Here is a 24,141-nt window from a genome sequence, read left to right on the forward strand (position 1 = left end):
TGTAAGATACATCCATGAAGGCAAGGGAAACAAAGGCAAAAATGAATTATTGGGACTTAATCAAGATAAAAAGCTTCTGCACAGCAAAAGAAACAGTCAACAAAACTCAAAGACAACCTACAGAATGGGAGAAGCTATTTGCAAATGACATATCAGATAAAGGGCTAGTATCCAAGATGTATAAAGAACTTATTAAACTCAACAGCAAAGAAACAAACAATCCAATCATGAAATGGGCAAAAGACATGAACAGAAATCTCACAGAGGAAGACATAGACATGGCCAACAAGCACATGAGAACATGCTCCGCATCATTGACCATCAGGGAAATACAAATCAAAAACACCATGAGATACCACCTCACACCAGTGAGAATGGGGAACATTAACAGGACAGGAAACAACAACTGTTGGAGAGGATGTGGAGAAAGGGGAACCCTCCTGCACTGTTGGTGGGAATGGGAACTGGTGCAGCCACTCTGAAAACTGTGTGGAGGTTCCTCAAAGAGTTAAAAATAGACCTGCCCTACGAACCAGCAATTGCATTGTTGGGGATTTACCCCAAAGATACAGATGCAGTGAAACGCCGGGACACCTGCACCCCAATGTTTATAGCAGCAGTGTCCACAATAGCCAGACTGTGGAAGGAGCCTCGGTGTCCATCGAAAGATGAATGTATGAAGAAGCTGTGGTCTATGGATACAATGGAATATTCCTCAGCCATGAGAAACGACAAATACCCACCATTTGCTTCAATGTGGATGGAACTGGAGGGTATTATGCTGAGTGAAGTAAGTCAATCAGAGAAGGACAAACATTATATGGTCTCATTCATTTGGGGAATATAAATAATAGTGAAAGGGAATAAAGGGGAAAGGAGAAAAAATATGTGGGAAATATCAGAAAGGGAGACAGAACATGAAAGACTCCTAACTCTGGGAAACGAACTAGGGGTGGTGGAAGGGGAGGTGGGCAGGGGTTGGGGTGACTGGGTGGTGGGCACTGAGGTGGGTACTTGACGGGATGAGCGCTGGGTGTTGTTCTGTATGTTGACAAATTGAACACCAATAAAAAATAAATTTGTTAAAAAAAAAGAAGCTGTGGTATATGTATACAATGGAATATTCCTCAGGCATTAGAAATGACAAATACCCACCATTTGCTTCTGCGTGGATGCAACTGGAAGATATTATGCTAAGTAAATAAGTCAATCAGAGAAGAACAAACATTATATGGTCTTATTCATTTGGGGAATATAAAAAATAGTGAAAGGGAATAAAGGGGAAAGACGAGAAAGTGAGTGAAAATATCAGTGAGGGAGACAGAACAGGAGAGACTCTTAACTCTGGGAAATGAACAAGGGGTGATGAAAGGAGAGGTGGGCGGTGGGTTGGGGTGACTGGGTGACAGGCACTGAGGGGGGCACTTGACGGGATGAGCACTGGGTGTTATGATATATGTTGGCAAATTGAACTCCAATAAAAAATTTTTAATTAAAAAAATTTTTAAAAAGATTCTCTCTCCCTCTACCCCTTCCCCCCTCCTTGCATGTGGGCTCTCTCTCAAAAAAAAAATTTTAAAAGATGTGCATGAATTTATAATACCATGGGAAGTGCTTATGTTACCATGTTAAATGAAAAAAAAATAAGGACACAATGTTGTCTATTTTGTATGATCCCCATGATGTAAAATATACAACTATATGGAGACAAAAGGAAACACCCTCTGCCTTAATCGTGATTAAACCAGGATGATGGCATTAGGAATGATTCCAATGCACATATTTTTCCTGAGGGTAGTGGCATACATGGGAGACCCTCAGAATTAGCAGAATGTGGGGGTCTTTAAAGCATAGGTTTTCAGCCAGGGACTCTTACCTGGGTACCATGGATTGAAGCCAGGGCGGCTATAAACTTGGCTGGGAAAAACATTACATCTTTATTTTCACTAACCTCTAACGGAAAATTTTTTTCTTCCAGATTTTTTTTTTGTGGTAAAATGTACATAACAAAATTTACCACTTTAACTATTTTCAAGTATGTGGTTCAGTTTACACTGGTGGGCACGAGTCACCACCAGCCATCTCCAGACTGAAATTTAATACTTTAATCATGAATGCAAAGAACCACAGTAAATGACCAGGACCTGTGACTCTGTCACCACTAGAAATCAAAGCTGTTTTCATCTCACATGACAGCTGTTGCAGGCATACTGAACTACTTTTTAAAGACTTATGTAGTTATTTGGGGGGACGGGCAGAGGCAGAGGGAGAGAGAGAATCTCAAGCAGGCTCCACGCCTAGCACAGAGTCCGACGCGGGACCCGATCTCGGGACCCTGAGATCACAACCTGAGCTGAAACCAAGAGCCAGACGCTTAACAGACTGTGCCACTCAGACACCCTGGTATACTGAACTGTATTGTTCATGCTCCTCGCAGCTTTGAAATCAGGTAGTTATGTGACCTGCCACCAAATCTTGTTATTTAATGCAAAATTACTAGATTACAAATTCCTTTTGTAATATTGTGCTAGCCGTATTTCAATATGTTTTCTTTTGTAATCCTATGTATTTTATTTCATGCCATTTAAAAAATATTATCCTGGGGCGCCTGGGTGGCTCAGTCGGGGAAGCATCTGCCTTCGGCTCAGGTCATGATCTCAGGGTCCTGGGATTGAGCCCCACATCAGGCTCCCTGCTCAGTGGGGAGTCTGCATCTCCCTCTCCCTCTGCTGCTCCCCTTCCTGTTTGTGCGCGCTCTCTGTCAAATAAATAAACACATTTTTTAAAAAGATAAAAAACATTCTGAGAGGAAACATGTATGTTTCATCAGACCACCAACGGGGTTCACACACACACACACACACACAAAAATTAAGAAACCCTGAGCAGATGTGTCTTGACAGATGGAGTAATTAAAGTATTAGCTACCTTCAACACACAATAACAATGATGGGTTTACTAATGGGTGTCCAAATTCTTTATAATTGTTCTGTTGATGTGGCCTAGTAGAATATGATTCCACATCCATCTGCATCTCCCCAACATCCACTGCAGATTTAGCCCTTTAGAATAATCCTGTTTGCATGTATCCCTTTGGAAAACAATGTCCGACGTGCCCCAAAAGACATTCAAAGGTGAAAAGGAAGCTAATGGCAGAAAGAGTATGAGAATAAATGAGCAGATTTTAAGAAGAGAAACAAACTGACCTCATTAAAAAAAAAAAGAATCCATTTCCCTAATATACTCCTTCCTTTATTCAAAAATATTTGGGGGGCGGGGCGCGAGGGAAGATGCTCAACACCACTCATTATCAGGGAAATGCAAATCCAAACCACAGTAAGAGATCACCTCACACCTGCCAGAATGGCTAGGATCAAAAAGACAAAAAATAACAAGTATAGGGAAGGGTGTAGAGAAAAGGGAACCCTTGTACACTGTTGGTAGGAATGTAAATTGGTGCAGCCGCTATGGAAAACAGTAGGAGGTTCCTCGAAAAATTAAAAATAGGACTACCATGTGATCCAGCGATCGATCCCGCTTCTGGGTGTTGACACAGAGAAAATGAAAACACTAACGTGGGATGTCCGCCCCCCGTTCACTGCAGCATTATTCACAACAGCCAAGACATAGAAACAACCTAAGTGCCCATTGAATGGATAAAGAAAATATCATAGGTGTGTGTGCGTAGACACATGTGTGCAGGCACGTACACACACAATGAGATGTTATTCAGCCATAAAAAAGTGAAATCTTATCATGTGCAGCAACATGGGTAGACTTTGAGGGCATTCTGCTAAGCGAAGTAAGTCAGAGAGAGAAAGACAAATACCATATGGTCTCACTTACATGTGGAATCAAAAAATAAATAAATGAACCCAGCTCACAGACACAGGGAACACAGCTCAGTGGTTGCCGCCAGAGGTGAGGGGTGGGGGGTGGGTGAAATAGGTCAAGGTGGTCAGTCCAAAAGTACAAACTTCCAGTGATGAGATAAATAAGTTATAAGACAAGGAAGTCCTCGGGATGTCATGTACAGCATGGTGACCATAACTAAGGTCATTGTATTGCATATTTGAAAGTTGCTAAGACAGTAAATCTCAAGAGTTTTCATCACGAGAAAAAATATTATAACTGGGGGTCCCCGGGTGGCTCGGCGGTTTTGTGACTGCCTTCGGCCCAGGGCCTGATCCTGGAGACCAGGGATCGAGTCCCACGTCGGGCTCTTTGCAGGGAGCCTGCTTCACCCTCTGCCTGTGTCTCTGCTTCTCTCTCTCTCTGTGTGTCTCTCATGAAAAAATAAATAAATAAAATATTTTTCCAAAGGAAAAATGTTATAACTATGTATGGTGACCGATGCTAACTAGACTTATCATGGTGACTGTTCTGCAATATATACAAATGGCAAATCAGTATGCTGTCCACCTGAAACTAACACAATGTCGCATGTCAGTTATGCTCCAATAAAAAAAAAATCTTTTTGGAATCTGGTCTGGTGATGGACGCCGCGTTCCCTGGGCTAACCCCACCCTTGGCTACCTTTCTGTGCGAATAAGATTCTCTTTTCTGCAAGTCCCACGTCCTCTGTCATTTTCAAATAAAACTGCTCTGTCATGCTGAAAGAAGTCTACCCACCTAACCTAAAACCACCTCCTATGAGAGAAGCCCTCACGCGCCCCCGTCACCACAGGAGGTCCACAGAGTCCCAACTGTCAGTGGTTTTTCCATGAACCCAAATCCCTGGAAAGGCTGATTGGCCAAGGGAGGGGGGTGCGGTGGAGACGTGACCCAAACCGAGCCAACCAGATGCCCTCCCCCGGGAATCTGGAAGTGAGACCTAAAGTTACTGCCCGGTGTGTTGAACTGCGGGTGAGCAAACTCGGGGCTGGGTTTTGGCGACGTGCATGCTGAGGCTGGTAGAGGGACCCAGCACGGGACAAGGGAATGCAGAGGGGGGCGGAGGCGCTTCAGCTGCACCTTGTGTGCAGGCAGGACCCCATACCCATGTTAGAGAAACCCCCTCCGGCCTGGGGCCAGTCCAGCGGGGACCCTAACTGCTAAGTTGAGAGTGGGCCCCGATGGGACCTCCACGAGGCAGCTCCTGATGGTCCCGGGCCCCCTCTCCCCAAGTTAACTCTCGGTGGCCTGCCAGGACCTTCTGCAGGAAAGCACGAAGCAGCCCCCCAACCTGCATACCTCGGGTCTGCCGATGCTCCTGCGGACCCTGGCTCCAACCCCCTCGGCCTGCTCCCGGCTCAGCACGGACAGGGTAACCTTCTTGGAGGGTGCCATGTCCACGTCTGGAAAGTACTCCACTGCCAAGCTGCAGACGGTAGAGGGCCAGTGGAGGACAACAAGAAGGAAAAATCAGGAGGGCACATCCAAGGGCTTCCAAATAAAGGCTATTAAACTCAGGCCTGTCCAAAATATTAACAGCTGCCATCTATTGACTGCTTAGTCTGTGCGAGACCCGGGTTAGGAAATCGAGAACAATAACGTTAGTGAGCACGCATGAGCACTAATGTATTAGTGCCACTAATTGTTTGCAATCTCACGCAATCCCACAGCCATCTTTTACATGGTTTGGCAACAGCCTCTCTCCTGGGCACTTACTAACCTCTAAGGAGCATTTTATCTGCTTTCTTTTTTTTTTTTTAAGTAGGCTCCACGCCCAAGGTGGGGCTCGAGCTCCTGACCTCAAGGTCAAGAGTCGCATGTTCCACTGACTGGGCCAGGCAGGCGCCCGTTTATCTGCTTTATCTCATTGAAATTTCTCAAGCTCCCCAACCTTGCATTACCCCCACGAGGGAGGTGCTACCACGAGGCTGAGAGTGATTTATGGGGTGTTGACTAAGGGAACACAAAGAAAATCCGTGAGGTCTGTGAATCTCCCTAGAACACGTGGAATGGGGCGCCTGGGTGGCTCAGGGGTTGAGCATGTGCCTTCAGCTCAGGGTGTGATCCCGGGGTCCCGGGATTGAGTCCTGCATCGGGCCCTCCACAGGAAGCCTGCTTCTCCCTCTGCCTGTGTCTCTGCCTCTCTCTGTGTGTCTCTCATGAATGAATGAATGAATGAATAAATGAATAAATAAATAAATAAATAAATAAATAAATCTTTTTAAAAAATCGTGTCAAAGATCTTGGCACTGAAAGTAATTTCGAGGGTCACCAAATTCAAAGATCCGTGTGCCCCTAAAGTTCAGGGCCAACTTAAGCAGCAAGAATGCCCTGAGCTTTGTCAGGAAGTCTTCAAGAGCAGGAAAGTCACGGAGGAGATGCCCTTGACAACGCATCCTGTATTTGAGGCCCAGTCTATACTCCGCTTTTATTGCAAAAGACTTTTCTCTTTTGGGGGGGCCTGAGTTCTACCGAATGGAGTATCACAGACCCAACATAATCAATCAGTTTCCCACTTCGAATGCTTGCAGACAGTGCCACCAAATCGCTAAGACTCTTCTTCAAGCGAAAGGCAATCCATTCCTTTCGAGAGTCCTACTCACGCCAAGAGGGGTGCTTTAGGGAGAAGCGCAGACTCCAGAGCCTGAGAGCCTGGGGTGCACCCCGGCTTCACAGGTGCCAGCTGTGCGGCCTCAGGCCTCTTGCTAAGCCTCTCTGATCCTCAGTTTTTCCCATCTGTCAGATAGAGGTAATAAGACTGCCTACCTCCAAGGGGTGTCGTCAGCGCTCCGAGCGTCAGCTGCTGTTCCTCCGAGCGCTGTACTTGGCAACGCCCGCCCGCCACCTGCCCGCCACCCCCCGCCACTGAATACGTGCCCCCCCAACCCCCGGGCCAGGCGATCAATAAATACTTCTAGGGTGCCGGTCAGTGGGGCTCAGGAAAGCGTTTAATCCTCAGAGCGGGACAGAACCGTCACCACCTGCCTCCAAGCGACTAGTAAGGGCTTCACCCCTACCTGCGCTCCTTCTGGGTCCTTCCACGCTCCCGCCCGCGAATTCCACGCGCGCCAACACCCGGCGAGGTGCTCACCCGAGCGCAGGGCTTTCAGACCGGAAAGCCGCCTTCCCCTTGGCCAAATGTCAGAGCCCTATTTAAGCATCTCCCGTCCCCTCCTGGGAGCCTCCCCGGGAGTCGGCGGCGGGCTGGGAAGGCGGGTCGCGCGCGCTGCTCCCGGGGGCCCGGCGGCGGGGGCGGGGGCGGCGCGGGGCGCGGGGCGGGGAGGGCGCCGGGCCCGCCGCCTCACCGTGACTCAGCGTTTCGCCGCCCGCGGCCGCAGCGGGCAGGAGGCGGGAGTCCGCGGGTGGGGGGGGTCTGCGGGTGCCGCTCCCTTATTTCCTGGCCGCCCGGCGCCCGCTGCCCCGCCCCTGCCTGCTCGGGGCCCCTTCCGTCCCCCGGGAGAGGCGCGACCCCCGGCGTCGGGGTCGGGGTCGGGGGTGCTCGCTGGGCCCGGCAGCTGCCGGATCGGGCGCCGTTGGTTCCCGCGGGGCCTCTGTCACTTGTTCGCTGCGCGACCTGGGGCCGGTGGCTCAGCCTCTCTGTGCCTCCCGTTCTTCCGCCGTCAAACGGGGATGGGGATGCTAGACCAGCCTGCTAGGGTTGTGGGGAGAACCGACCGAGCTCGGCGTGCCCTCTGCACCCCTCCAGCGTGTTGCAAAAAGAAGGCTGCTGTTCGGTACTTAAAGCAAAGGAGTAGGGAGAGTGAGGTGTGCGGGGCGGTAGGAGGGCCAAGACTCTTTTGCACCTGCCTAAAAAAGAGACACAGTCAGGACACCGGGGTGGCTCAGTAGTTGAGCACCTGCCTTTGGCTCAGGGTGTGATCCCGGAGTCCTAGTATCGAGTCCCGCATCGGGGTCCTCGCAGGGAGCCTGCATCTTCCCGGGCCTACGTTTCTGCCTCTCTCTCTGCGTCTCCCATGAATGGAGAAATAAAATCTTTAATAAAAAAAAAGAGAGACAGACAGACAGACAGACAGACAGACATACACACACAGCCTAGTGGGGACAGAGTTGGTGAGGAGCTCGGTCGTCGTGGAGCGCAGCGGGCAGGCGTGCGATCGTCCTCCCAGGGCAGTGGGGAGTGGCAGGAGCCTGTGAGCGGCCCGGTTCGCCGCGGAGATTCCTCACCAGGGTTACATGCACAGCTGCAGGTGTCTCACAGAAAGCTCATTGTGTGACCCAGAAAGGAAAGAAAGTGGCACTTCTAAAACAGGGACCAGAAAACTTTGTAAAAGGCCAAAAGGTAAATAAAGGCTTTCCACTTCGCAGGCCACCTCCAAGCTCTGGGAGGACTGCTCCATCTCGCCTCTGGAGCAAGGAACCGGGGATGGCATGCAAATAAACGGGTGTGGCTGTTTCAATAAAACCTTAATTAGGGTTACTGTTGGGGAGGAAGGACTTCCTCTGCCCCTCCTTTAGCTGAATGAAGAACGACATTGACTGGAGACAGATGACCGAGTGGAAATGAAATGTAATTTCATTTCGTAAGGGCGGAGAATCCACACAGCCTGAAATTCCGAAGGCACGGAAGCACCAGGAGGCTTATCTGGCCTCCTGAGCTCAGGTGAGGGGCAGGGGTGCGGGAAACAAAGGGAAGCAAGAGCAGTTGCAGGAAGGTGAGAGGACAAGCTTAGAAGACAAAGGTGGCCTTGGGATGCACTTAAGTTTCTTAAGTAAAGAGGAATGTCTGTTGTAGCTCTCTTTTGGGTCCAGGCTCTCCTTCTTTCCCATGTAAATAGAGGCAGTTGACGGGGAGGTAAAGAACTTTTCCTGAACCTCCTGGGTTTTGATCTCTTTTAACTCAAAATAATCTTCAGGCCAAACTGGCCTGCGGAGTGGGGGGGCGCCTAGGTGGCTCAGTACTCTTAAGCGTCTGCCTTGGGTTCAGGTCATGATCTCAGGGTCCTGGGATCGAGCCTGCTTCTCTCTCTCCCAAATAAATAAATGAAGTCTTTTTTTAAAAACTGGCCCATCTTGAGGTGACCTGCCCTTGCCTCTACAATACTGAAATTTGAATTTCATATAATTTTCACTTGTCATGAAATATTATTCTTTTGCTTTTTTTTTTCAATCACTTAAAAATGTAAAAACTGCTCTCAGCTCAAGGACTATAAAAACTAGATAGTGGGCCAGACTTGCCTGCAGGCCTAGTTTGCAGACCCCTGCTCTAAAAGCACAGGGTAGTAAGGGAACGGGGGACTTTGCCCCGGATTCTTTATGTGTGAGCAGGATTCAAATCCTTCCTCTCTACCTGATTCAAGGCTAATTGAGATAATGCACATGAATATTAAGTCCCATGACATAATGAAGTATTGTCACTTAGCATCTGAAGCCGTCTCCCAATTATATATATAAAAAGAAGAAGAAAGAAGACGAAGAAGAAGAAGAAGAAGAAGAAGAAGAAGAAGAAGAAGAAGAAGAGAAGCACTAATCTCTCTTTCTGTGACAATAAATTTGCCTTTCCTGGAAAAAAAAAAAAAGAAATATGGGCTCTCCGTCTGGCTCTTTGCAGTCTTTAGTAAATGCTACTGCATTTGCTACCAAAAATGTCAAAATTTAGCCAATTGCCTGGGCCTGAAACTCAAGCTATCCCATCACTCTTCCACCTTACAATCCTGTGGATTCCACTCCTAATATCTCTTAAATATGATTGCCATGTGTCATCGCATCTGAGAGCCACTCTACTCTTCCAGCCTTCAGGCTTGCCTCTGGCCAATCCACTGTCCAATTCCCAGGAAAATGGAATAACTGCCTAAAACCTTCAGGGCCCTCAAGAGAGTCCTGCGATGTCTTTAATCCGGCCTCACTTTCAACATGCTGACACTTGCTCAAGGACACACACACACACACACACACACACACAGACAGAAGCACTGCACTCCCTCTTTCCACCTAGCTGACTTCTTTTAGGCTCCCAAATGTGCATTGCCCCACTTGTTAGCTTGCTGTGCCTCTGTCTGCAACTCTCTCTCTCCTTGATCTGGCGTATATGCATTCATCTCTCAGCTCGCTTTCCATGTCACTCCCGCTGGGAAACCTTCCTTCCTCTCAAGTCTGGGTGAGATGTTTGACATGGCAATTATTATGAGGCAGGAAAACAGAAGGGGCCCTGTGGAGGAGGGGGGGGAACCCTGCCTTTTTGCTCCTTTTCCTGCTTCTGGTCTGGCTAGGACCCGCACCCAGGCCTTACAGGTGCCTTAATGTACATCGTCCTTGTAAAGGTCAGGAGTTAACGATTTCTCTGGAGTCTTCCAGCACAATCGATAACATCTGAGGGGTGACCCGGCAGGTTGTCAGGAACGGTTTGCAAGACCACTGACTCCAGAACCTTGATGAGGACACCAGAGCCCTCGTCCTTGTTTGACCAGTTCCTGGATGCCTGAGAGGACTTGTACCCCAGACCATCATCTTCAATAAAACCCCAGACCCCCGAGCAAAGACGACACTCACTCTCCTTGCTTCCGAGTCTCTGAGCCACGTGCACTCTCTCTTCGTTTCCAATAAACTCTGTTCTCACTTCCTCTGGGCTCAGTGTTTGATTTCTATCCTACACGCGGCCTGGGACCACCCCCACCCCCGCCGGGGCCCTGGACCCAGGCCAGCCTGCAGCAATCACAACCACACGTTGTCGATCAGACCCATTGTTTGCCATCTTTTGGAAGATTCGGTTTTCCTCTGATCATGATACTTCCAACAGTATGTCCCGTTAGACATGTCTTCTGCAATGCGACTTTGATACTCCCTCCATCCCAAGTGGCGTTTCCTTCTCTTCCTCCTGAGTCTAGGCAGGGCTTGTGGTTGCTCTGACCAATACCATACAGTGCAAGTGACACTGTGCCAGTTCTGGACGTGGCTCTGAGATGGCCCGATGGCTTCTGCTTGCTGCTTCCTGGGAGCAGCTGCCATGTGAGAAGAGCAATGGCTCTGAAACCACCTTTCTGGGAGACGCCCATGCCAGGCGAATAAGACATGAACACCCAACTGCATCCTTCCCAACTTCCAGGCCCACAGAACTATGAGCAAAGAAAAAGCGGTTGCTTTAGGCCGCTCCGCTTCTGGGTCATTTGTCTCGTGATACTAGACAAATGGAAAATATACTTTCATGCAAGAGGAGAGGAGGTGGGTTTTTAGAGCTCTCTGGACTAAGAAAAAAACACTCTTATGAAGATTTACTCTTTTAGAACGTGGCTGTGTCCATTTAGATGTTGTTACCAAGGTGACCAGCCACCCGGCAAGCTAAAGGATTATTAAACTTGAGAGAGCAAAAGTGGCATGCCCCAGGCCATCGCAGTGACCCTGGGGGTTCAGGTGTCCTGAAAGGCTCCTCTGTTACAAGTAGCATTTACAAGGAGAGCTTTGCACTAAAAGGAAGCAGGAGAGAAGGGCCTCACTGTCCGCTGTTACCCACTTCCATAGTAGAGTTGCAACACTCTTGGGGACGCTTTCAGTTTATCACCTTTTCAGAGTTTCCTCTGGGACTCAGAACACCCTCCGCCTCCGAAACCGAAACAGGAGCCCGAGCTTCTCTTTCCTCTTGTCTTTGAGAGGCCGGTCATGGGTGCAAACTAAGCCCGAGGCTTGCGTTGGCAGGGCAAGGCACAGAACTCTCTTTGCAGACCCCGTGGAGGAAAAGAACAGGGCTGAAAAGCTAGGAGACCTAAACTGAGGACAAACCAAGGTCAGAGAGGGACAAATGTTTTCAAATGGAATACGGGGCATGGAACGTTCCACGAGGGGCCCACTTTGGAGATGAGAAGTGTGACCCTGTATGTGGAGCTTGGCACACTTTTCACACTAGTTATTGGCCATCCAGATGGAGGTGCCCAACGAGCAGCTGGACATATGAGTGTGTACTTAGATCAATGGCCCTCAGGCTCCTGTGAAGCATAAAAAAACTCTGTGCCAACATGACAGCAAAGAAAGCCTTCCCTAAATGATTCTAAGTAAAACCATTATAATATTTAAAGGCACCCACATTGTCGACATACTTTATTTGAACTTTTTCCTCAGTTTATTTTTCTCTTCTGTTTGAGTTATTGATTTTTCTTCTCCAAGGTACATTTTACGTAAATACACAGATATCTTCTATATTTCACCATTTCCATGTTCTCCTCCTTGTAGCACGCAGCTCAAAAATTCTTTCTCACAGATTGGTCAGGTTTTGGTAATTTGCCTCCCAGAGCATTGTAGCGGCCATTCATTAAATGACAAATGCCTTTGGAATATTCCAAGTTAGGGATTCAGACTCACCAAACCCAGGAAATCTATCGGCTCCAAATCAGACACTGAGTGTTTTGTAAGCATTAGTTTACAAAGGTCATTAACGTGCTGGTGGTTGAGGACATCCACATACATCCAGCAGAGATGAGGATAAGTGACTCCACTTCCACCCTCGTGAGAGCAATCTGCACAGACCAGGTCTGTTCTAGCACCCAGGCTTCTGACCCAGAAGCTACATGTGATCAACCATTGATTGCATGAAACTCAGGACTGTGTTCCTATCTTTCCCATGGGTTTTTGGCAGCATTCCAGAAAAAAACAGCTTATGACCCTCTCTTTTGAGCCACAGAAATTTCCTAGAATTCATCACAAGCAAAATGGTCTTGGCCCTGAAAGGCTGATTCATCTCTGAACCAAGGAAGTGGAGAAAGGTGAGTGATGCCCCTGATACTTACCTCAGTTACCCTGCTAACCTTACTCAGTTTCTGGCTTTTATGTGGTCATGTCTTCTGGGTAAATGGAGACTGCTTTCAAGACCACAGAATTGGAGTTTAAATAAAAGGCTAATTTGACTTAACCCCTCTAGGTAATTAACGTTAGGATGCTGAAGTGTTCCTGGATGAGGTGTACTGGTGTCTGCAATTTCCTTTGAATGCACCAGAAATAACAACAATGATCAGAGTAGTAGTAGCAGTAGAAGTAGTAAGACCAATAAAGGAGGATTGATGGATGGATAGAGAGTTGGATAAACATATACGACAAAGCAAGTAGAGCAAAATCTAATTGCCCAATCTAGATGGCAGGTGTATGGGTGCTCGCCGTACAATTCTTTTACCTTTCCTGTATTTCGAAATTCCTCATGATAAATTTTTGGGAAAGATAATTTGAATCAAAGTGGGAATCATGGCTGGAAAGGTTCCATAAAGCCACCTCCTTTGCTTATTTTCTTCACTTCCAACTCTGGCACCATGTACACAGTATGATTCAGTGAGCGTCTGTGGAGTTGGGCTGTCGAACTTAATTCCAATCTACTAGGTCATTTCCACAGCTGGCAAGACTCTCCTAGAGCATGAGTTGGCAATTTTTTTCTGTGAAGGCCAGATAGTAAATATTTGAGATCTTGCAGGCATACGGTCTCTGTTGCAACTACTCCGCTAGGCCGCTGCGCACAATATATAAGGAATGGACGTGGCTGTGCTCCGATACATTTTATTTACAAAAGCAGGTGGTGGTCATAGTTTGCCAACTCCATCTTGGGCCCCAAATCCCTCCACTAAAAAAAAAAAAAGAGGGTAAAATTGATAGCATGCCTACAGGCTCTGTAAAGATTTCGTATGTATCAGGATAGGTCCTAACAAAAAGGAACAGCAAAACTTCTCATGTCTACCTCTATCCCCCACTTACCCATCTCCTCTCATAAGAACCAAGTCTAATTGTTCCACCACTGAGCCTGAGGTTTAATAGGCAAGCGTTTCTGGGAGAGGTGGTACATTAACGTTCCATCCCAATAAGTGTTGACTGTTCACATCAGATCCCAACCTCCAAGGAGATCCTCTTAGCACCAGGGGAATACATGCGAGAGGTGATGGAGTGGCATCCCCAGTGAAGAGATGCCCATGGAAAAAGCTCCGGGTGCAGAGAGATGTCCCCAGGACTTGCTCTTTAAAAAGCGGAGACAGACATTAAAAGTAATAAAAAAGGGGATCCCTGGGTGGGTCAGCAGTTTAGCGCCTACCTTCAGCCCAGGGCATGATCCTGGAGACCCAGGATCGAGTCCCACGTTGGGCTCCCTGCATGGAGCCTGCTTCTCCCTCTGCCTGTGTCTCTGCCTCTCTCCTCTCTCTCTCTCTCTCTGTGTGTGTGTGTGTATCTCTCATGAATAAATAAATAAAAATCTTTTTTAAAAAAGTAGTAAGTAAATAAATCATGTAGCAGGTTTTAAGGTGTTAAGTGCTGTGGAAAAAGACAAAGTAGGGCAGAGTAAGGGAGACTGGCAGTGCTGGGTGGAGAGAGGTTATAGTAGTAAACAAGGTGGTCCGGGTAGGGCTCATTAGGAGGATGCCATTTGAAGCAAAGCCCAGAGATGAGCAAAGGAACCAGGCAGATAGATGTTTGTGACAGTTTGCCTGGCAGAGGAAACTACCAGTGCAAAGGCCCTGGGGCAGACAGTGCTTAGAATAGTGTAGGAGTACCCAGGAGGCCAGCTTTAGGAGAATCATGATGAGATGATGTTAGAGACCGCACTCGGGGACCAGAAGAGGGGGGACCAATGGAGAGCTCAGACTGGGCGAGTGGCAGGATTCGAGTTGCTTGTGAAAGAATCGCTCTGGCTAGCCAGTGGAGAACAGACCTCCAGGAGCAAGAGCCGAAGCAAGGATAGCAGCCAGGAGGCAGGGGCGACATTGCAGGTGACGGATGGTGGCAACTTAGACCAGCAAGTAGCAGTAGAGGTGGTGAGCTCTCTCTCTCTCTCTCTCTCTCTCTCTCTCTCTCTCACACACACACACACACACACACACGCACGCACGCACGCATGCGCGCGCACACACACACACACACACACACACACACAGTGGATCCTTCCAGGTTCTTTCTTAGCTAAAGATAAGCGCTACTCCTCCCAAGTGGACAAGCTTGTTTACCTCAGAAAGTCGAATTGTCTCATGCATCCCTGCAGAAGCTCATCGCCTGTTAATGGCTTGCGTGAACAAGCTTTAGGGAACATTCCTAAGGGTCTCACCGGGTACAGGTGACCATGTAGGCTATAACTGGAACAAGTTAAATCATGTGATCGAAGCAGCAGGTTGCTAACAACGGGTTAGAATCACGCTGAAGGCACGGAAAATGCCTTCCAGAGCCAAGGGAAGGTTGGGGCGAAGCGGCCGAGGAAGGGAATGAATGGAGTAAGTCAATAAATCTATGACACTTGACTCAGAGGAAGCCACCCCTCCCTGCTGCCCTGGAGTCTCTCAAGGCCCCAGAAGGGATGGGGATCCTAAGAGACTGTGCCCAGGTGTTTCCAGGGTGCTACCACTACCTCCTTCCCCACCCCGAAATTGACAGTCCATTCTAGAATTGATCTCCTGCCAGGGGACCATGTTTAAACAGTGGAGTTAAATACACATCGCAGAGCGCAGCATCCACCTATGTGGCCAAGTAGCGGCGCCACGGTCCTTGGCCTCACCCCGAGTTTCTGGAATGACTGCCTACTGCCTTCCCAGAGCCCGAAGAGCTACTGGGGCTCCAGCCGCGACTCATTTGCTCTCAGGGTGTAAGCTCCCCTCTTGCGAATTCTTCCGAAGGGCTCTTTGCCCCTTCCCGAACCACGCGGGTTTCAAGCAGAAACGTCAACAGCGCCTCGGCCAAGCTGTTTTCCACGCGCTCTACTCAGCTAGACCTTCCCTTGGGGTTCTCTGCCTGCGGTGGACAGAAGGCCCTGGAAGGTGCGGGCTGCCCCTGCCCGGCCTACTACGGTCTGCAGCCCCTCGCGGAGCCCTTGGCACATGGTAGGTTCCGGGCAGGACGCGTCCGCTCAACAGACCACCCCTTGGAGAGTCGGTAGCTTCGCTCCCTGCGGCCAACCCAAGATTTCATCACCCCATAGATGTTTCCAAATAGGCTCACGTAGCCGACCACGTGTGAGTTGATACGGCGTGTCCCTGCATAGCAGAGGGATGATCGGGGGGTTGGCCGTGGAGAGCAGAGCCTCGAAGAATTCAGTAGACGTATTACAGATGGCCCGTCAGTGAGGACCGGAGAGGAGGGTGGCACGAGGAGGGCCAAGAGTGGTCATACTGTCCTAACGATGTCGAGGGACTCACGCTCCTTCACCGCAATCTGGGTGCCTGGCACGTTAGCCAGAGCGATCTCTTTTCCACTTGGGGAGTCCCTGAATAATTGTTCCATGTGTTCCTTTTCGGGCACACTACCGTCCTTCTCTGCCACCCCCCCGGCCCCCCTCCGTCCAGCGGTGAGCTGCAGTTCTCATTGCTTATTCTCTGCGCTCTTTGGCGTTACCTCATGGTTTCCTGGCTCGTGGGAGAAGTCAGCGTCAGAAGCGGGCTTTTGCCGAGCTAGTTTCTTGTCCTTCCCAGCGCAGAGCTCTCTAAACAAAGGCAGGGTTATCACACGAACCCAAGGGCTGCCCGGGAAAAGCAGGCGCTGTGGTTATCAAAATTGGAACCTTTATGAAACACGCTTTTGTCTCCGTTTGTGTTGCATTCAATCAGATCAACAAGTGTTGGCTAAGTGCTGAGCGTGGTTTCCTGTGGGATTGTGTAAGGCCCTTGCAGGACAATAAACGTTTTGGGGGCACTGAGTAATGTAGCCATTTCGGACCCAGCCGCCGGGAAAATGTGAGACGGTCCGCTGCCGCTGGAAGGAAGGAGGGCAGCCGCGCCTGTGTGCGTGCAAGAGCAGACTGACCCCTCGGCGGTGGACCCCCGGCGGCCGATCGAGAGCCACAATGGTGCGTTGCAGCGGCAGGTGGCCACACGAGGTCATAGCCGACAGGCTAACAGGTTCAGAGTGATGCATATGACGTTGCTGGGGCTCCTCCGGGGACTTTGGATGAGACCGTGTAATTGGGAGGCCCGCTGCGGTTTTACTGTCACCCCCCACCCCCACCCCAGCTCAAAATCTCGTTCAGGGGAGCTGTCAGGTGGTGTACACGGCCGTGGGCTCCAGCCAGCCCTGGGTGCTTCCTCTGCTGGTTTTCTCCGCGCTATTCTGCAGGCATTGCCCCTCCGTGACTTTGCATGTTGGCTTCCTAACTGCTTCCGAAAAGCCAGAGAAGTGTCATTCTGACCCTCTTTTATTTACCTGGGTTTTTATGGTGTTCGTTTCGCTATGAGTGCTTGTTCTCAGGTTCCTGAAGTCTTCCAGAGTCTGGGGTTTCGGGGTGGGGGTGGATTTTAGGTGGTGATGGGAAGATGGGGCAGGTGAGCCTTTCGGTTACGGTCACGGCCAGATACCTTTGAAAGTTCTTGCAGCCCACGGTAATTTCACTGGGTTTAAGAAGTAGTACAAGGGTATCGTGGTCTAGGGCAGGGCTTTCCAAACTCTCATGAGCACGTGAGGCACCTGGGGACCTCGCCAAAATGCAGATTCCGATGCACCAGGTCTGGGGGGGGAACTGAGGGTCTGCGTGTCTCTCAAGCTCCCGGGCCACGCTGATACTCCAGTCCACGGACCACTCCTGCAGTAGCAGCCACGTATCACTGATTTGCAAGAAACCTAGTGGCACAAAAACACAGACAGGAAGGGGCTGCTTCAACCTGATTCTAAGGAAAGCAGTCCCAGGATTGAAAGCTTGTACCAGACACACAGGGCAGGTGCTTGCTGACAAGAGAATGCGTGGGGCATCTTCCTGCCTCCTGTGATCACCCATCCCCGGGACCTGGGTAAGAAGGGTGAAGACTGAAATATTATCCTCGAGGGTCATTTCATCATCTTGAGTTTTTAACTTTTCCTATGGTCCTTTTTTTTTTTTTTTTGACTTTACCTATGGAGTGATGACGGGAAGGGGTATAGAATTTGGGAATATCTGTGAGCGTGCTGGGCATCCTATTGCCATCTTCTCTTAACTCCTCAGAACCCTTCCAGGTGGTTACTATTTTCCTCCCTTTACAGATGGGGAAGCTGAGCTTTAGCAGGGCTAAGTGACATGCCGGGGTGCATAGAGATGGAACAGGGATTTGAACCCACCATCTTGGTGCTTTTGCCCACACCAGCCTGTATCACCCAAAGCAGTGCTGTGTATTAGTAATTCAGCATAAGGAATTAGGACATGGATTTATCACTTGTTGCTTTTTTCCTAACCACCCCATAAGGTGACTGAATTAGGACATACCCCACAGGATGGTGGGGGGGTGGCCTACCCCCCCCCCCGCTGGAGTAAATGAATGCATATTTTTAAGGTGCTTTAAATAGTGCCCGGCACAAGGCAAGTCTTCCTTAAATGTCAGCTAGGATCATTATTGCTACCATCACTCATATCCTTCAAGACCTAGTTTTAACACCCTTCCTTCCATAATGTCTTTCTTGATTATCTTAAGAAAAAAGAAACAATTCTCCTTCCCTGGGCCTTTCGGGGCAAAGAGAACATGGACTCTGCTCTAACATTCGAGTTGTTTCTTTCCCCCCTCTTCTTTTTCAATCGTGGTTCAGCGCCCAGGGCGCACCCAGAACGTTTACATAAGCTTTCTCATTCAAGCCCCAGAAAGTGAGAGAGCTGTATAACCCATCTTATCTTACAGATCCGGAAAATTGAAGCTTAGCGCAGGGAAGGGGCTCGGTCGGGATGACCCAGCTCCCAAATGACAGTCGTGTAAAGTCCGCCACGCCTTCTGAGTCCACCCTACACCCCCAGCCTCCGCCCCTCCAGCCACCTTGCACATTAATTAGGTATGAGACCCATCTCTCGGGTCTGCTTCTTGTCACCCGGGCAGTGGAGAGCTGATCCTCGCTTCTGGAACCATTCACTCGAGGTCTGGCCCGCCGCGGGCTCAGAATCGAGTGCGCTGGGCCTGCAGGGTTGAACATCTTTCTCTCCTGGTCATGCTTCCTTACGGATGCTCACCGATCCTGGTGATTCCAAGTCGTGTTAATTTAGCATTCACCTTTTAGGTATGTGATAGGTTACCTGATGGTTGCTGGCATCCTTAGAAAAATGCTATATTGGTTTCTTTTTTAAAAACCTAAAATTTGTTTAAAGATTATTTATTTATGTATTTGAGAGAAAGGGGGGGAGCACGCATGAGCAGGGGGCAGGGCAGAGGGGGAGGGAGAAGCAGGTTCCCAGAGGAGCAAGGAGCCCAACCACCGAGCCAGGGGCTCGATCTCAGGACCCCGGGATCATGACCTGAGCCGAAAGCAAATGCTTACTCGAGTGAGCCCCCCAGGCGCCTCTACTATATCGATTTCTGCCAGTTTTTTTGTTTTGTTTCTTTGTTTTTGCCTCCCCTCACTTTAATCTCCTTCTAGTTTCATGTGCTTATGGAAATGGGCAGCCCGCCTATTTGGTAAGCAAATTGATGTGCCTGTTTCATGTAGACGGTAATGTGAGAGCCCAGCCAAATTCTGCCAACTTCTCTATGGAAATAGATTTCTGGCTAATACCACCAGCTTTAGGATCTCATTTCATTTCAAAAGTTTTGTGTGTTTTTTTTTTTTTTGGTTTTGTTTTGTTTTTATCTTCCCACTGAGTATTCCTTAGGCACGGGTAGGCAGAGCCGAATTTGCTAGCTGTTGGACAGGCATTTGAGTCAACAGTGGAGCCTGTTGACTTATTGTCCTAATACAGGGAGGAAATATTATGTTTCTAAAAATTAGGCATCACCGACTACCTCTTCCTGTACCAGGGGAGACCTTAGGAATGCCTTCAGTTTAGAATCTAGGCTGATGTAGCAGAAGAGAGAAGTACAAGGAAGGGAGAGAAGCAAACAGAGGTAGAAAGGCTGGAGCCAGGTACTGTCTTAGAAGAAACTGATCTGGATGAGACAAAACATGAGTCATCAAAACGGGGTTCTTCAAGTTTGTTAGGAAGCTCCGGGGTCCAGCTGAGGGAGTAGAAGTTTGAAGGTCTCCAAAGACATGTGTGTGTTACATGAGAATAGGGGCACCTAGGTGGCTCAGTGGGTTCAGCATCTGCCTTTGGCTCAGGTCATGACCCCAGGGGCCTGGGATCAAGCCCTACATTGGGCTCCCTGCTCAGCAGGGGATCTGCTTCTCCCTCTGCCTCTGTCTGCTGCTCCCCCTGCTTGAGCTCTCTTTCAAATAAATATTTTTTAAAAAGGCGGAACTTTGGAATGAACAACTTTATTGAAATTTGACAGATTATATCGCATCGGATGCAACAACATGCATAAAACCCTGGAGTCCTGGAAGAAAATGTGCTCAAGGACTTGCTACTTTTCTTGTCTGGCCAATGTTCTTCCCTTTAATATACAGAAGCAACTTTGTGAATTTCATTTGTCAACAGTTTCTGTGACTCACCAGATTAATTTTTAGATAAAATCCCCCCAAATCTTTAATGCAATGAATATAAATGTTCTATAAACAGAAGTGTGTGTATGATCATGCAGTACTGGGACAGTTTGCTTACTACCTGGGACGTTAGGATTTGCATTTTTTAAAACGGTGCTTTTAATGTTATGAGTTCATTCAATACCTGACAAAGTTTTGAAGAGTAAACTTTCTTTTTCTTCTTTTCTTTTTGAAAAGTAAACTTTCTATTCAACTAACCAGATCTATTTAACTAGCATTCCGCTTTGAGGAGTCCTGTTCTAGCAGTGGATATAAAAGACGTTTGATAAACGTTTTCACAGTTTTCTTTATACCCTTTGTTAGTAAAATTTTTAAATGCAGGGATGTAAAAGACAAAAGTATCTTAAAACTTACCACAAGTGCCCAATGTGGTATGGCTCCCCAAAAGGGGAATGTACCTCAAAAAAACTAGACCCTCCACAGTTTCAGTAAATCTTCAAGGAAATTCTCTTCCGGCCATAGACTTTGGATGTAGAAAATCATCTTCTCTGAACAGGCGCATTTGTAGAGTTTCTAACGAAGACGTGTTACCTGACTTCCCAGATCCTGCTGGGTTTACCTAAGCCCCCCAGCCTCTGCCCATCTTTGAGTCTGGAGGCCAAGAAACCAGTGACCACGACAAATAGCCCCCACTGTGCTCAAAAGAAATCCATTCTACTTTTCCAAAGGATTTATCCTTTTTTTCCTAGATAAAACAATATTCAAAACAAAAAGTAACTAATGGATAAGATTTGTAATGGATAAGATCTCCATTACTTCTGCCTCTAAGTCAAATGATGCCCTTGGAGAACATTTGAGTCACTTCATCTGTATAAATAATGAACATAAGCTGATTTTCTTGATTCCTGTTTCTAGAGTGTTATGGTCTACATCAGGAGGGAAGCTGGCTGGACTTGACCATGGTTTATCCAATGTGTCTCCCTTCCCTCCCACTTCCCTGCCATAGTAGGCCTGTCATGCTCAGGGCCAGTGAGAAGTGACTTTTAGTGATTGGACAGGTTCACGTGCCCCCCCCCTCATCCACACAGAGCAAAGCCTATGTGGATGCTTCCGGATGGAGAGTGATAAATAGGATGCAAATATCTTCTTTGTAATGCGTGATCCTGGCATAGCCAGAGGGAATATGAGTACCTCAGAGCAGCAACTTTTGGCTTAGAGCTTGAGAGTTGAAGTTAAGGACCCATAAGCAAACTCCAGCTGATCCTGATTGAATGCAAGGTGAGTAAAGTTAATGACATTCAGATTATCAGTAAACAAAGAGAGGTAGAAATTATTGAACATCTGACTGCTAATACTCATGTGATTTCACAAAGTGAAGAAGAACATAGGAAAGTTTCTCTCTTGTGACCTACCAATTAACATTACTTTTTTTTTTAACATTACTTTTCCTTTCCAGACTTAATATCGTACTGAGGTGACAGTACGTATTGAAGTGACAGTCTTAGTAGAACCAGAAAATTGATGGACTTATTTTCTAGAGATACCTTAAGCTTTAATGTTTTCCATGGCTCTGGAAGGAAAAGCAAGAGTGTTCTTGTTTTGTAAGGCGCCAATTTTTTTTCAATTCTTTAAAACGGATGTCGATAGCATTTTTAAATGTTCTGTGCTCAGAAATATTGAAAAGTATACCCGTGTCCTTTATGTTAAAGATCTGATCACGATCAGGAACTGTGGGTATCACTTACAATGATAGCAGAGTCTCACAGTGGTCTGGAGGATTTGGTCAAACAGCCAGACACATTAGTGGAGAGAAATTTGTTGATCAGTTCCTTCAGATATAGTGAGCTGTCTGGAGTTCAAATATTTCAAAGTTTGATCATATATAATCTGATTCAACAAATGCCTATAGAATGTTTAAGGAACAAGGAGAATTTCGATAAGGTGGTCTGGAGGGTAGTGCAAAGATGGTGAATTTATGATCCAAAGTGGGAGGCGAGTAAAAATACATAAGATGTTGTAAACAAATCAACACTATTTATAAAAGTCAGAGCTGGGCCACCTGGGTGGCTTAGTGGTTGAGCGTCTGCCTTTGGCTCAGGATGTGATCCCCGGGGTCCTGGGATTGAGTCCCACATAGGGCTCCCTGGGGGGGAACCTGCTTCTCCCTCTGCCTGTGCCTCTGCCTCTGTCTCTCTCTCTGTGTCTCTCATGAATAAATAAATAAAATCTTTTTAAAAAGTCAGAGCCAAGGCTGTAGGAATGAAATACAGATGTAGGTGTTGTTAAGAGTCTGCTTAGTTAAAATTTCCTCTCTAACTCTAAATCTGATTTTTAAGAATTATATTATTTAGATTATCCCTGAATGAGAAATAGTTGACTAAAAATTCTGAAGGCTAAAAGAGAATGTAGCTAGGTGCCGCAAACACTCATTCTCATTATTTTATTTGATTTAGGACGACAATATGGACACAAAATCCATTCTAGAAGAACTTCTTCTCAAAAGGTCACAGCAAAAAAAGAAAATGTCGCCAAGTAATTACAAAGAGAGGCTTTTTGTTTTAACCAAAACAAATCTCTCCTACTATGAATATGACAAAATGGTGAGACCCTACTTGTTCCATTGTTTTTGTACTATTTATTTTTCTTGAGTCTCCACAAAGTGCTGAATGACAGTGAAACAATGTCAGGTTTCTTAGCTCACACAGTAAAGATCAACCTGACTTCACTTATTACATTGTCTTAACGAAGGTATGGTTAATTCAAGATAAAAGGTTTTACAATATTGGCTAACTTTACTAAGGCAATTTATAACTTTAGAACACTGGTTCTCGACTGAGGGTGATCTGGCCCCCGAGAGGGCATTTTTGGTTATCATAATTTGGAGGGGGGGTGTAGTGAGCTACTGGAATCTAGTGGGTAGAGGCCAGGGATGCTGCTAAGCCTCCTATAGTGTACAGAACAGCCCCCATCATAAAGAGTTATCTGCCCCCAAATAGTGCTGAAGATAAGAAACACCGCCTTAACACCATGCTGGAAATCAAACTATTTCTATACAACTGAGAATTCTAGCAGAGTAGAAGTCCTAAAATACTGTCTTAAAATTGAAACAAAATTAAAATGCTTTTTGAGGGGCTCAGTTGGTTAAGCCTCTGACTTGGGTCCAGATCTCAGGGTTGTGAGATCAAGCATGGCATCCAGCTCTGTGTTGGGCATGGAGCCTGCTTGGGATTCTCTCTCTCCCTCTCTCTGTTCTTCCCGACCCATAAAAAAAAATTTAAAAGATGCTTTCTGGAGTTAAATCCTGATTTTCCATAGACTAAGCACATGGCAGGTGATGGAAATATGTTTCAAGATTATTAAAATAAAATTAATTGCTGCTTCTCGACTTGCTTTTGGAGGAGCATATTAGTTTGTGCCCACACTCGAAAATATATTCTGTTGCCACTGGATTTTGACTCTGATGGAATAATTGGAAGAATTCTCACATACCCATCCCATCTCTCCATCTCCCTCACTTTACGCTTTTCTTTGGGTACCGTTGTGTATCGCATTACGCATCTTATATTTTGGTTTTTAATTCAGAAAAGAGGCAGCAAAAAAGGATCAATTGAGATTAAGAAAATCAGATGTGTGGAGAAAGTAAATCTCGAGGAGCAGACCCCTGTGGAGAGACAGTACCCATTTCAGGTAAGGGGAGGGACAACATTCTATTGGATGGATGGTTTTGTTTTAATATTTTCTATTACAAACTCAACATATTGGCAATAACTAAAGATGTTGCAAAATGATGAAGACAATGATAAGACTTGGAACATTCCCAGATGGGAGTTGGGCATTTTCCTGAAATTCTATCTACCAATCTGCTTTCTCTAGGGGGAGAGAAAGAAAGAGGAGCAAGTAAGCCACAGTGGCCTGACTTGCCTTGGGGCCTGACAATCTCTTTCATCAAACATTGTGGAGCATTTCCAGGGGGCTACAAGATAG

At 47.4% G+C, this 24,141-nt stretch overlaps 2 protein-coding genes across 4 annotated transcripts in view; one reads left to right on the forward strand and one right to left on the reverse strand.

The window, feature by feature from the left end:
• The window catches only part of PIR (pirin), a 105,349-nt gene extending 98,200 nt beyond the window's left edge, over positions 1 to 7,149 (reverse strand). The window contains exons 1-2 of one of the 2 annotated variants that reach the window (XM_055338858.1): positions 6,986 to 7,149; positions 5,194 to 5,320 (exon numbers count right to left, since the gene is read on the reverse strand). In XM_055338858.1, the coding sequence (XP_055194833.1) occupies positions 5,194 to 5,289 (96 nt within the window). In that variant the 5' untranslated portion in view covers positions 5,290 to 5,320; positions 6,986 to 7,149. Of the gene's footprint in view, positions 1 to 5,193; positions 5,321 to 6,911 lie in introns of both variants that reach the window. The other variant, XM_055338857.1, reaches the window with a different exon arrangement.
• A 9,372-nt stretch (positions 7,150 to 16,521) lies between these two features.
• Positions 16,522 to 24,141, forward strand: part of BMX (BMX non-receptor tyrosine kinase) — a 51,882-nt gene continuing 44,262 nt past the window's right edge. For both annotated transcript variants that reach the window (XM_055338183.1, XM_055338184.1), the window contains exons 1-3: positions 16,522 to 16,639; positions 22,611 to 22,757; positions 23,740 to 23,844. In XM_055338183.1, the coding sequence (XP_055194158.1) occupies positions 16,637 to 16,639; positions 22,611 to 22,757; positions 23,740 to 23,844 (255 nt within the window). In that variant the 5' untranslated portion in view covers positions 16,522 to 16,636. The remainder of the gene's footprint in view (positions 16,640 to 22,610; positions 22,758 to 23,739; positions 23,845 to 24,141) is intronic.

Source organism: Nyctereutes procyonoides, unplaced genomic scaffold (genome assembly GCF_905146905.1).
Source record: "Nyctereutes procyonoides isolate TBG_1078 unplaced genomic scaffold, NYPRO_anot_genome, whole genome shotgun sequence".
Classification (NCBI taxonomy): domain Eukaryota; kingdom Metazoa; phylum Chordata; class Mammalia; order Carnivora; family Canidae; genus Nyctereutes; species Nyctereutes procyonoides.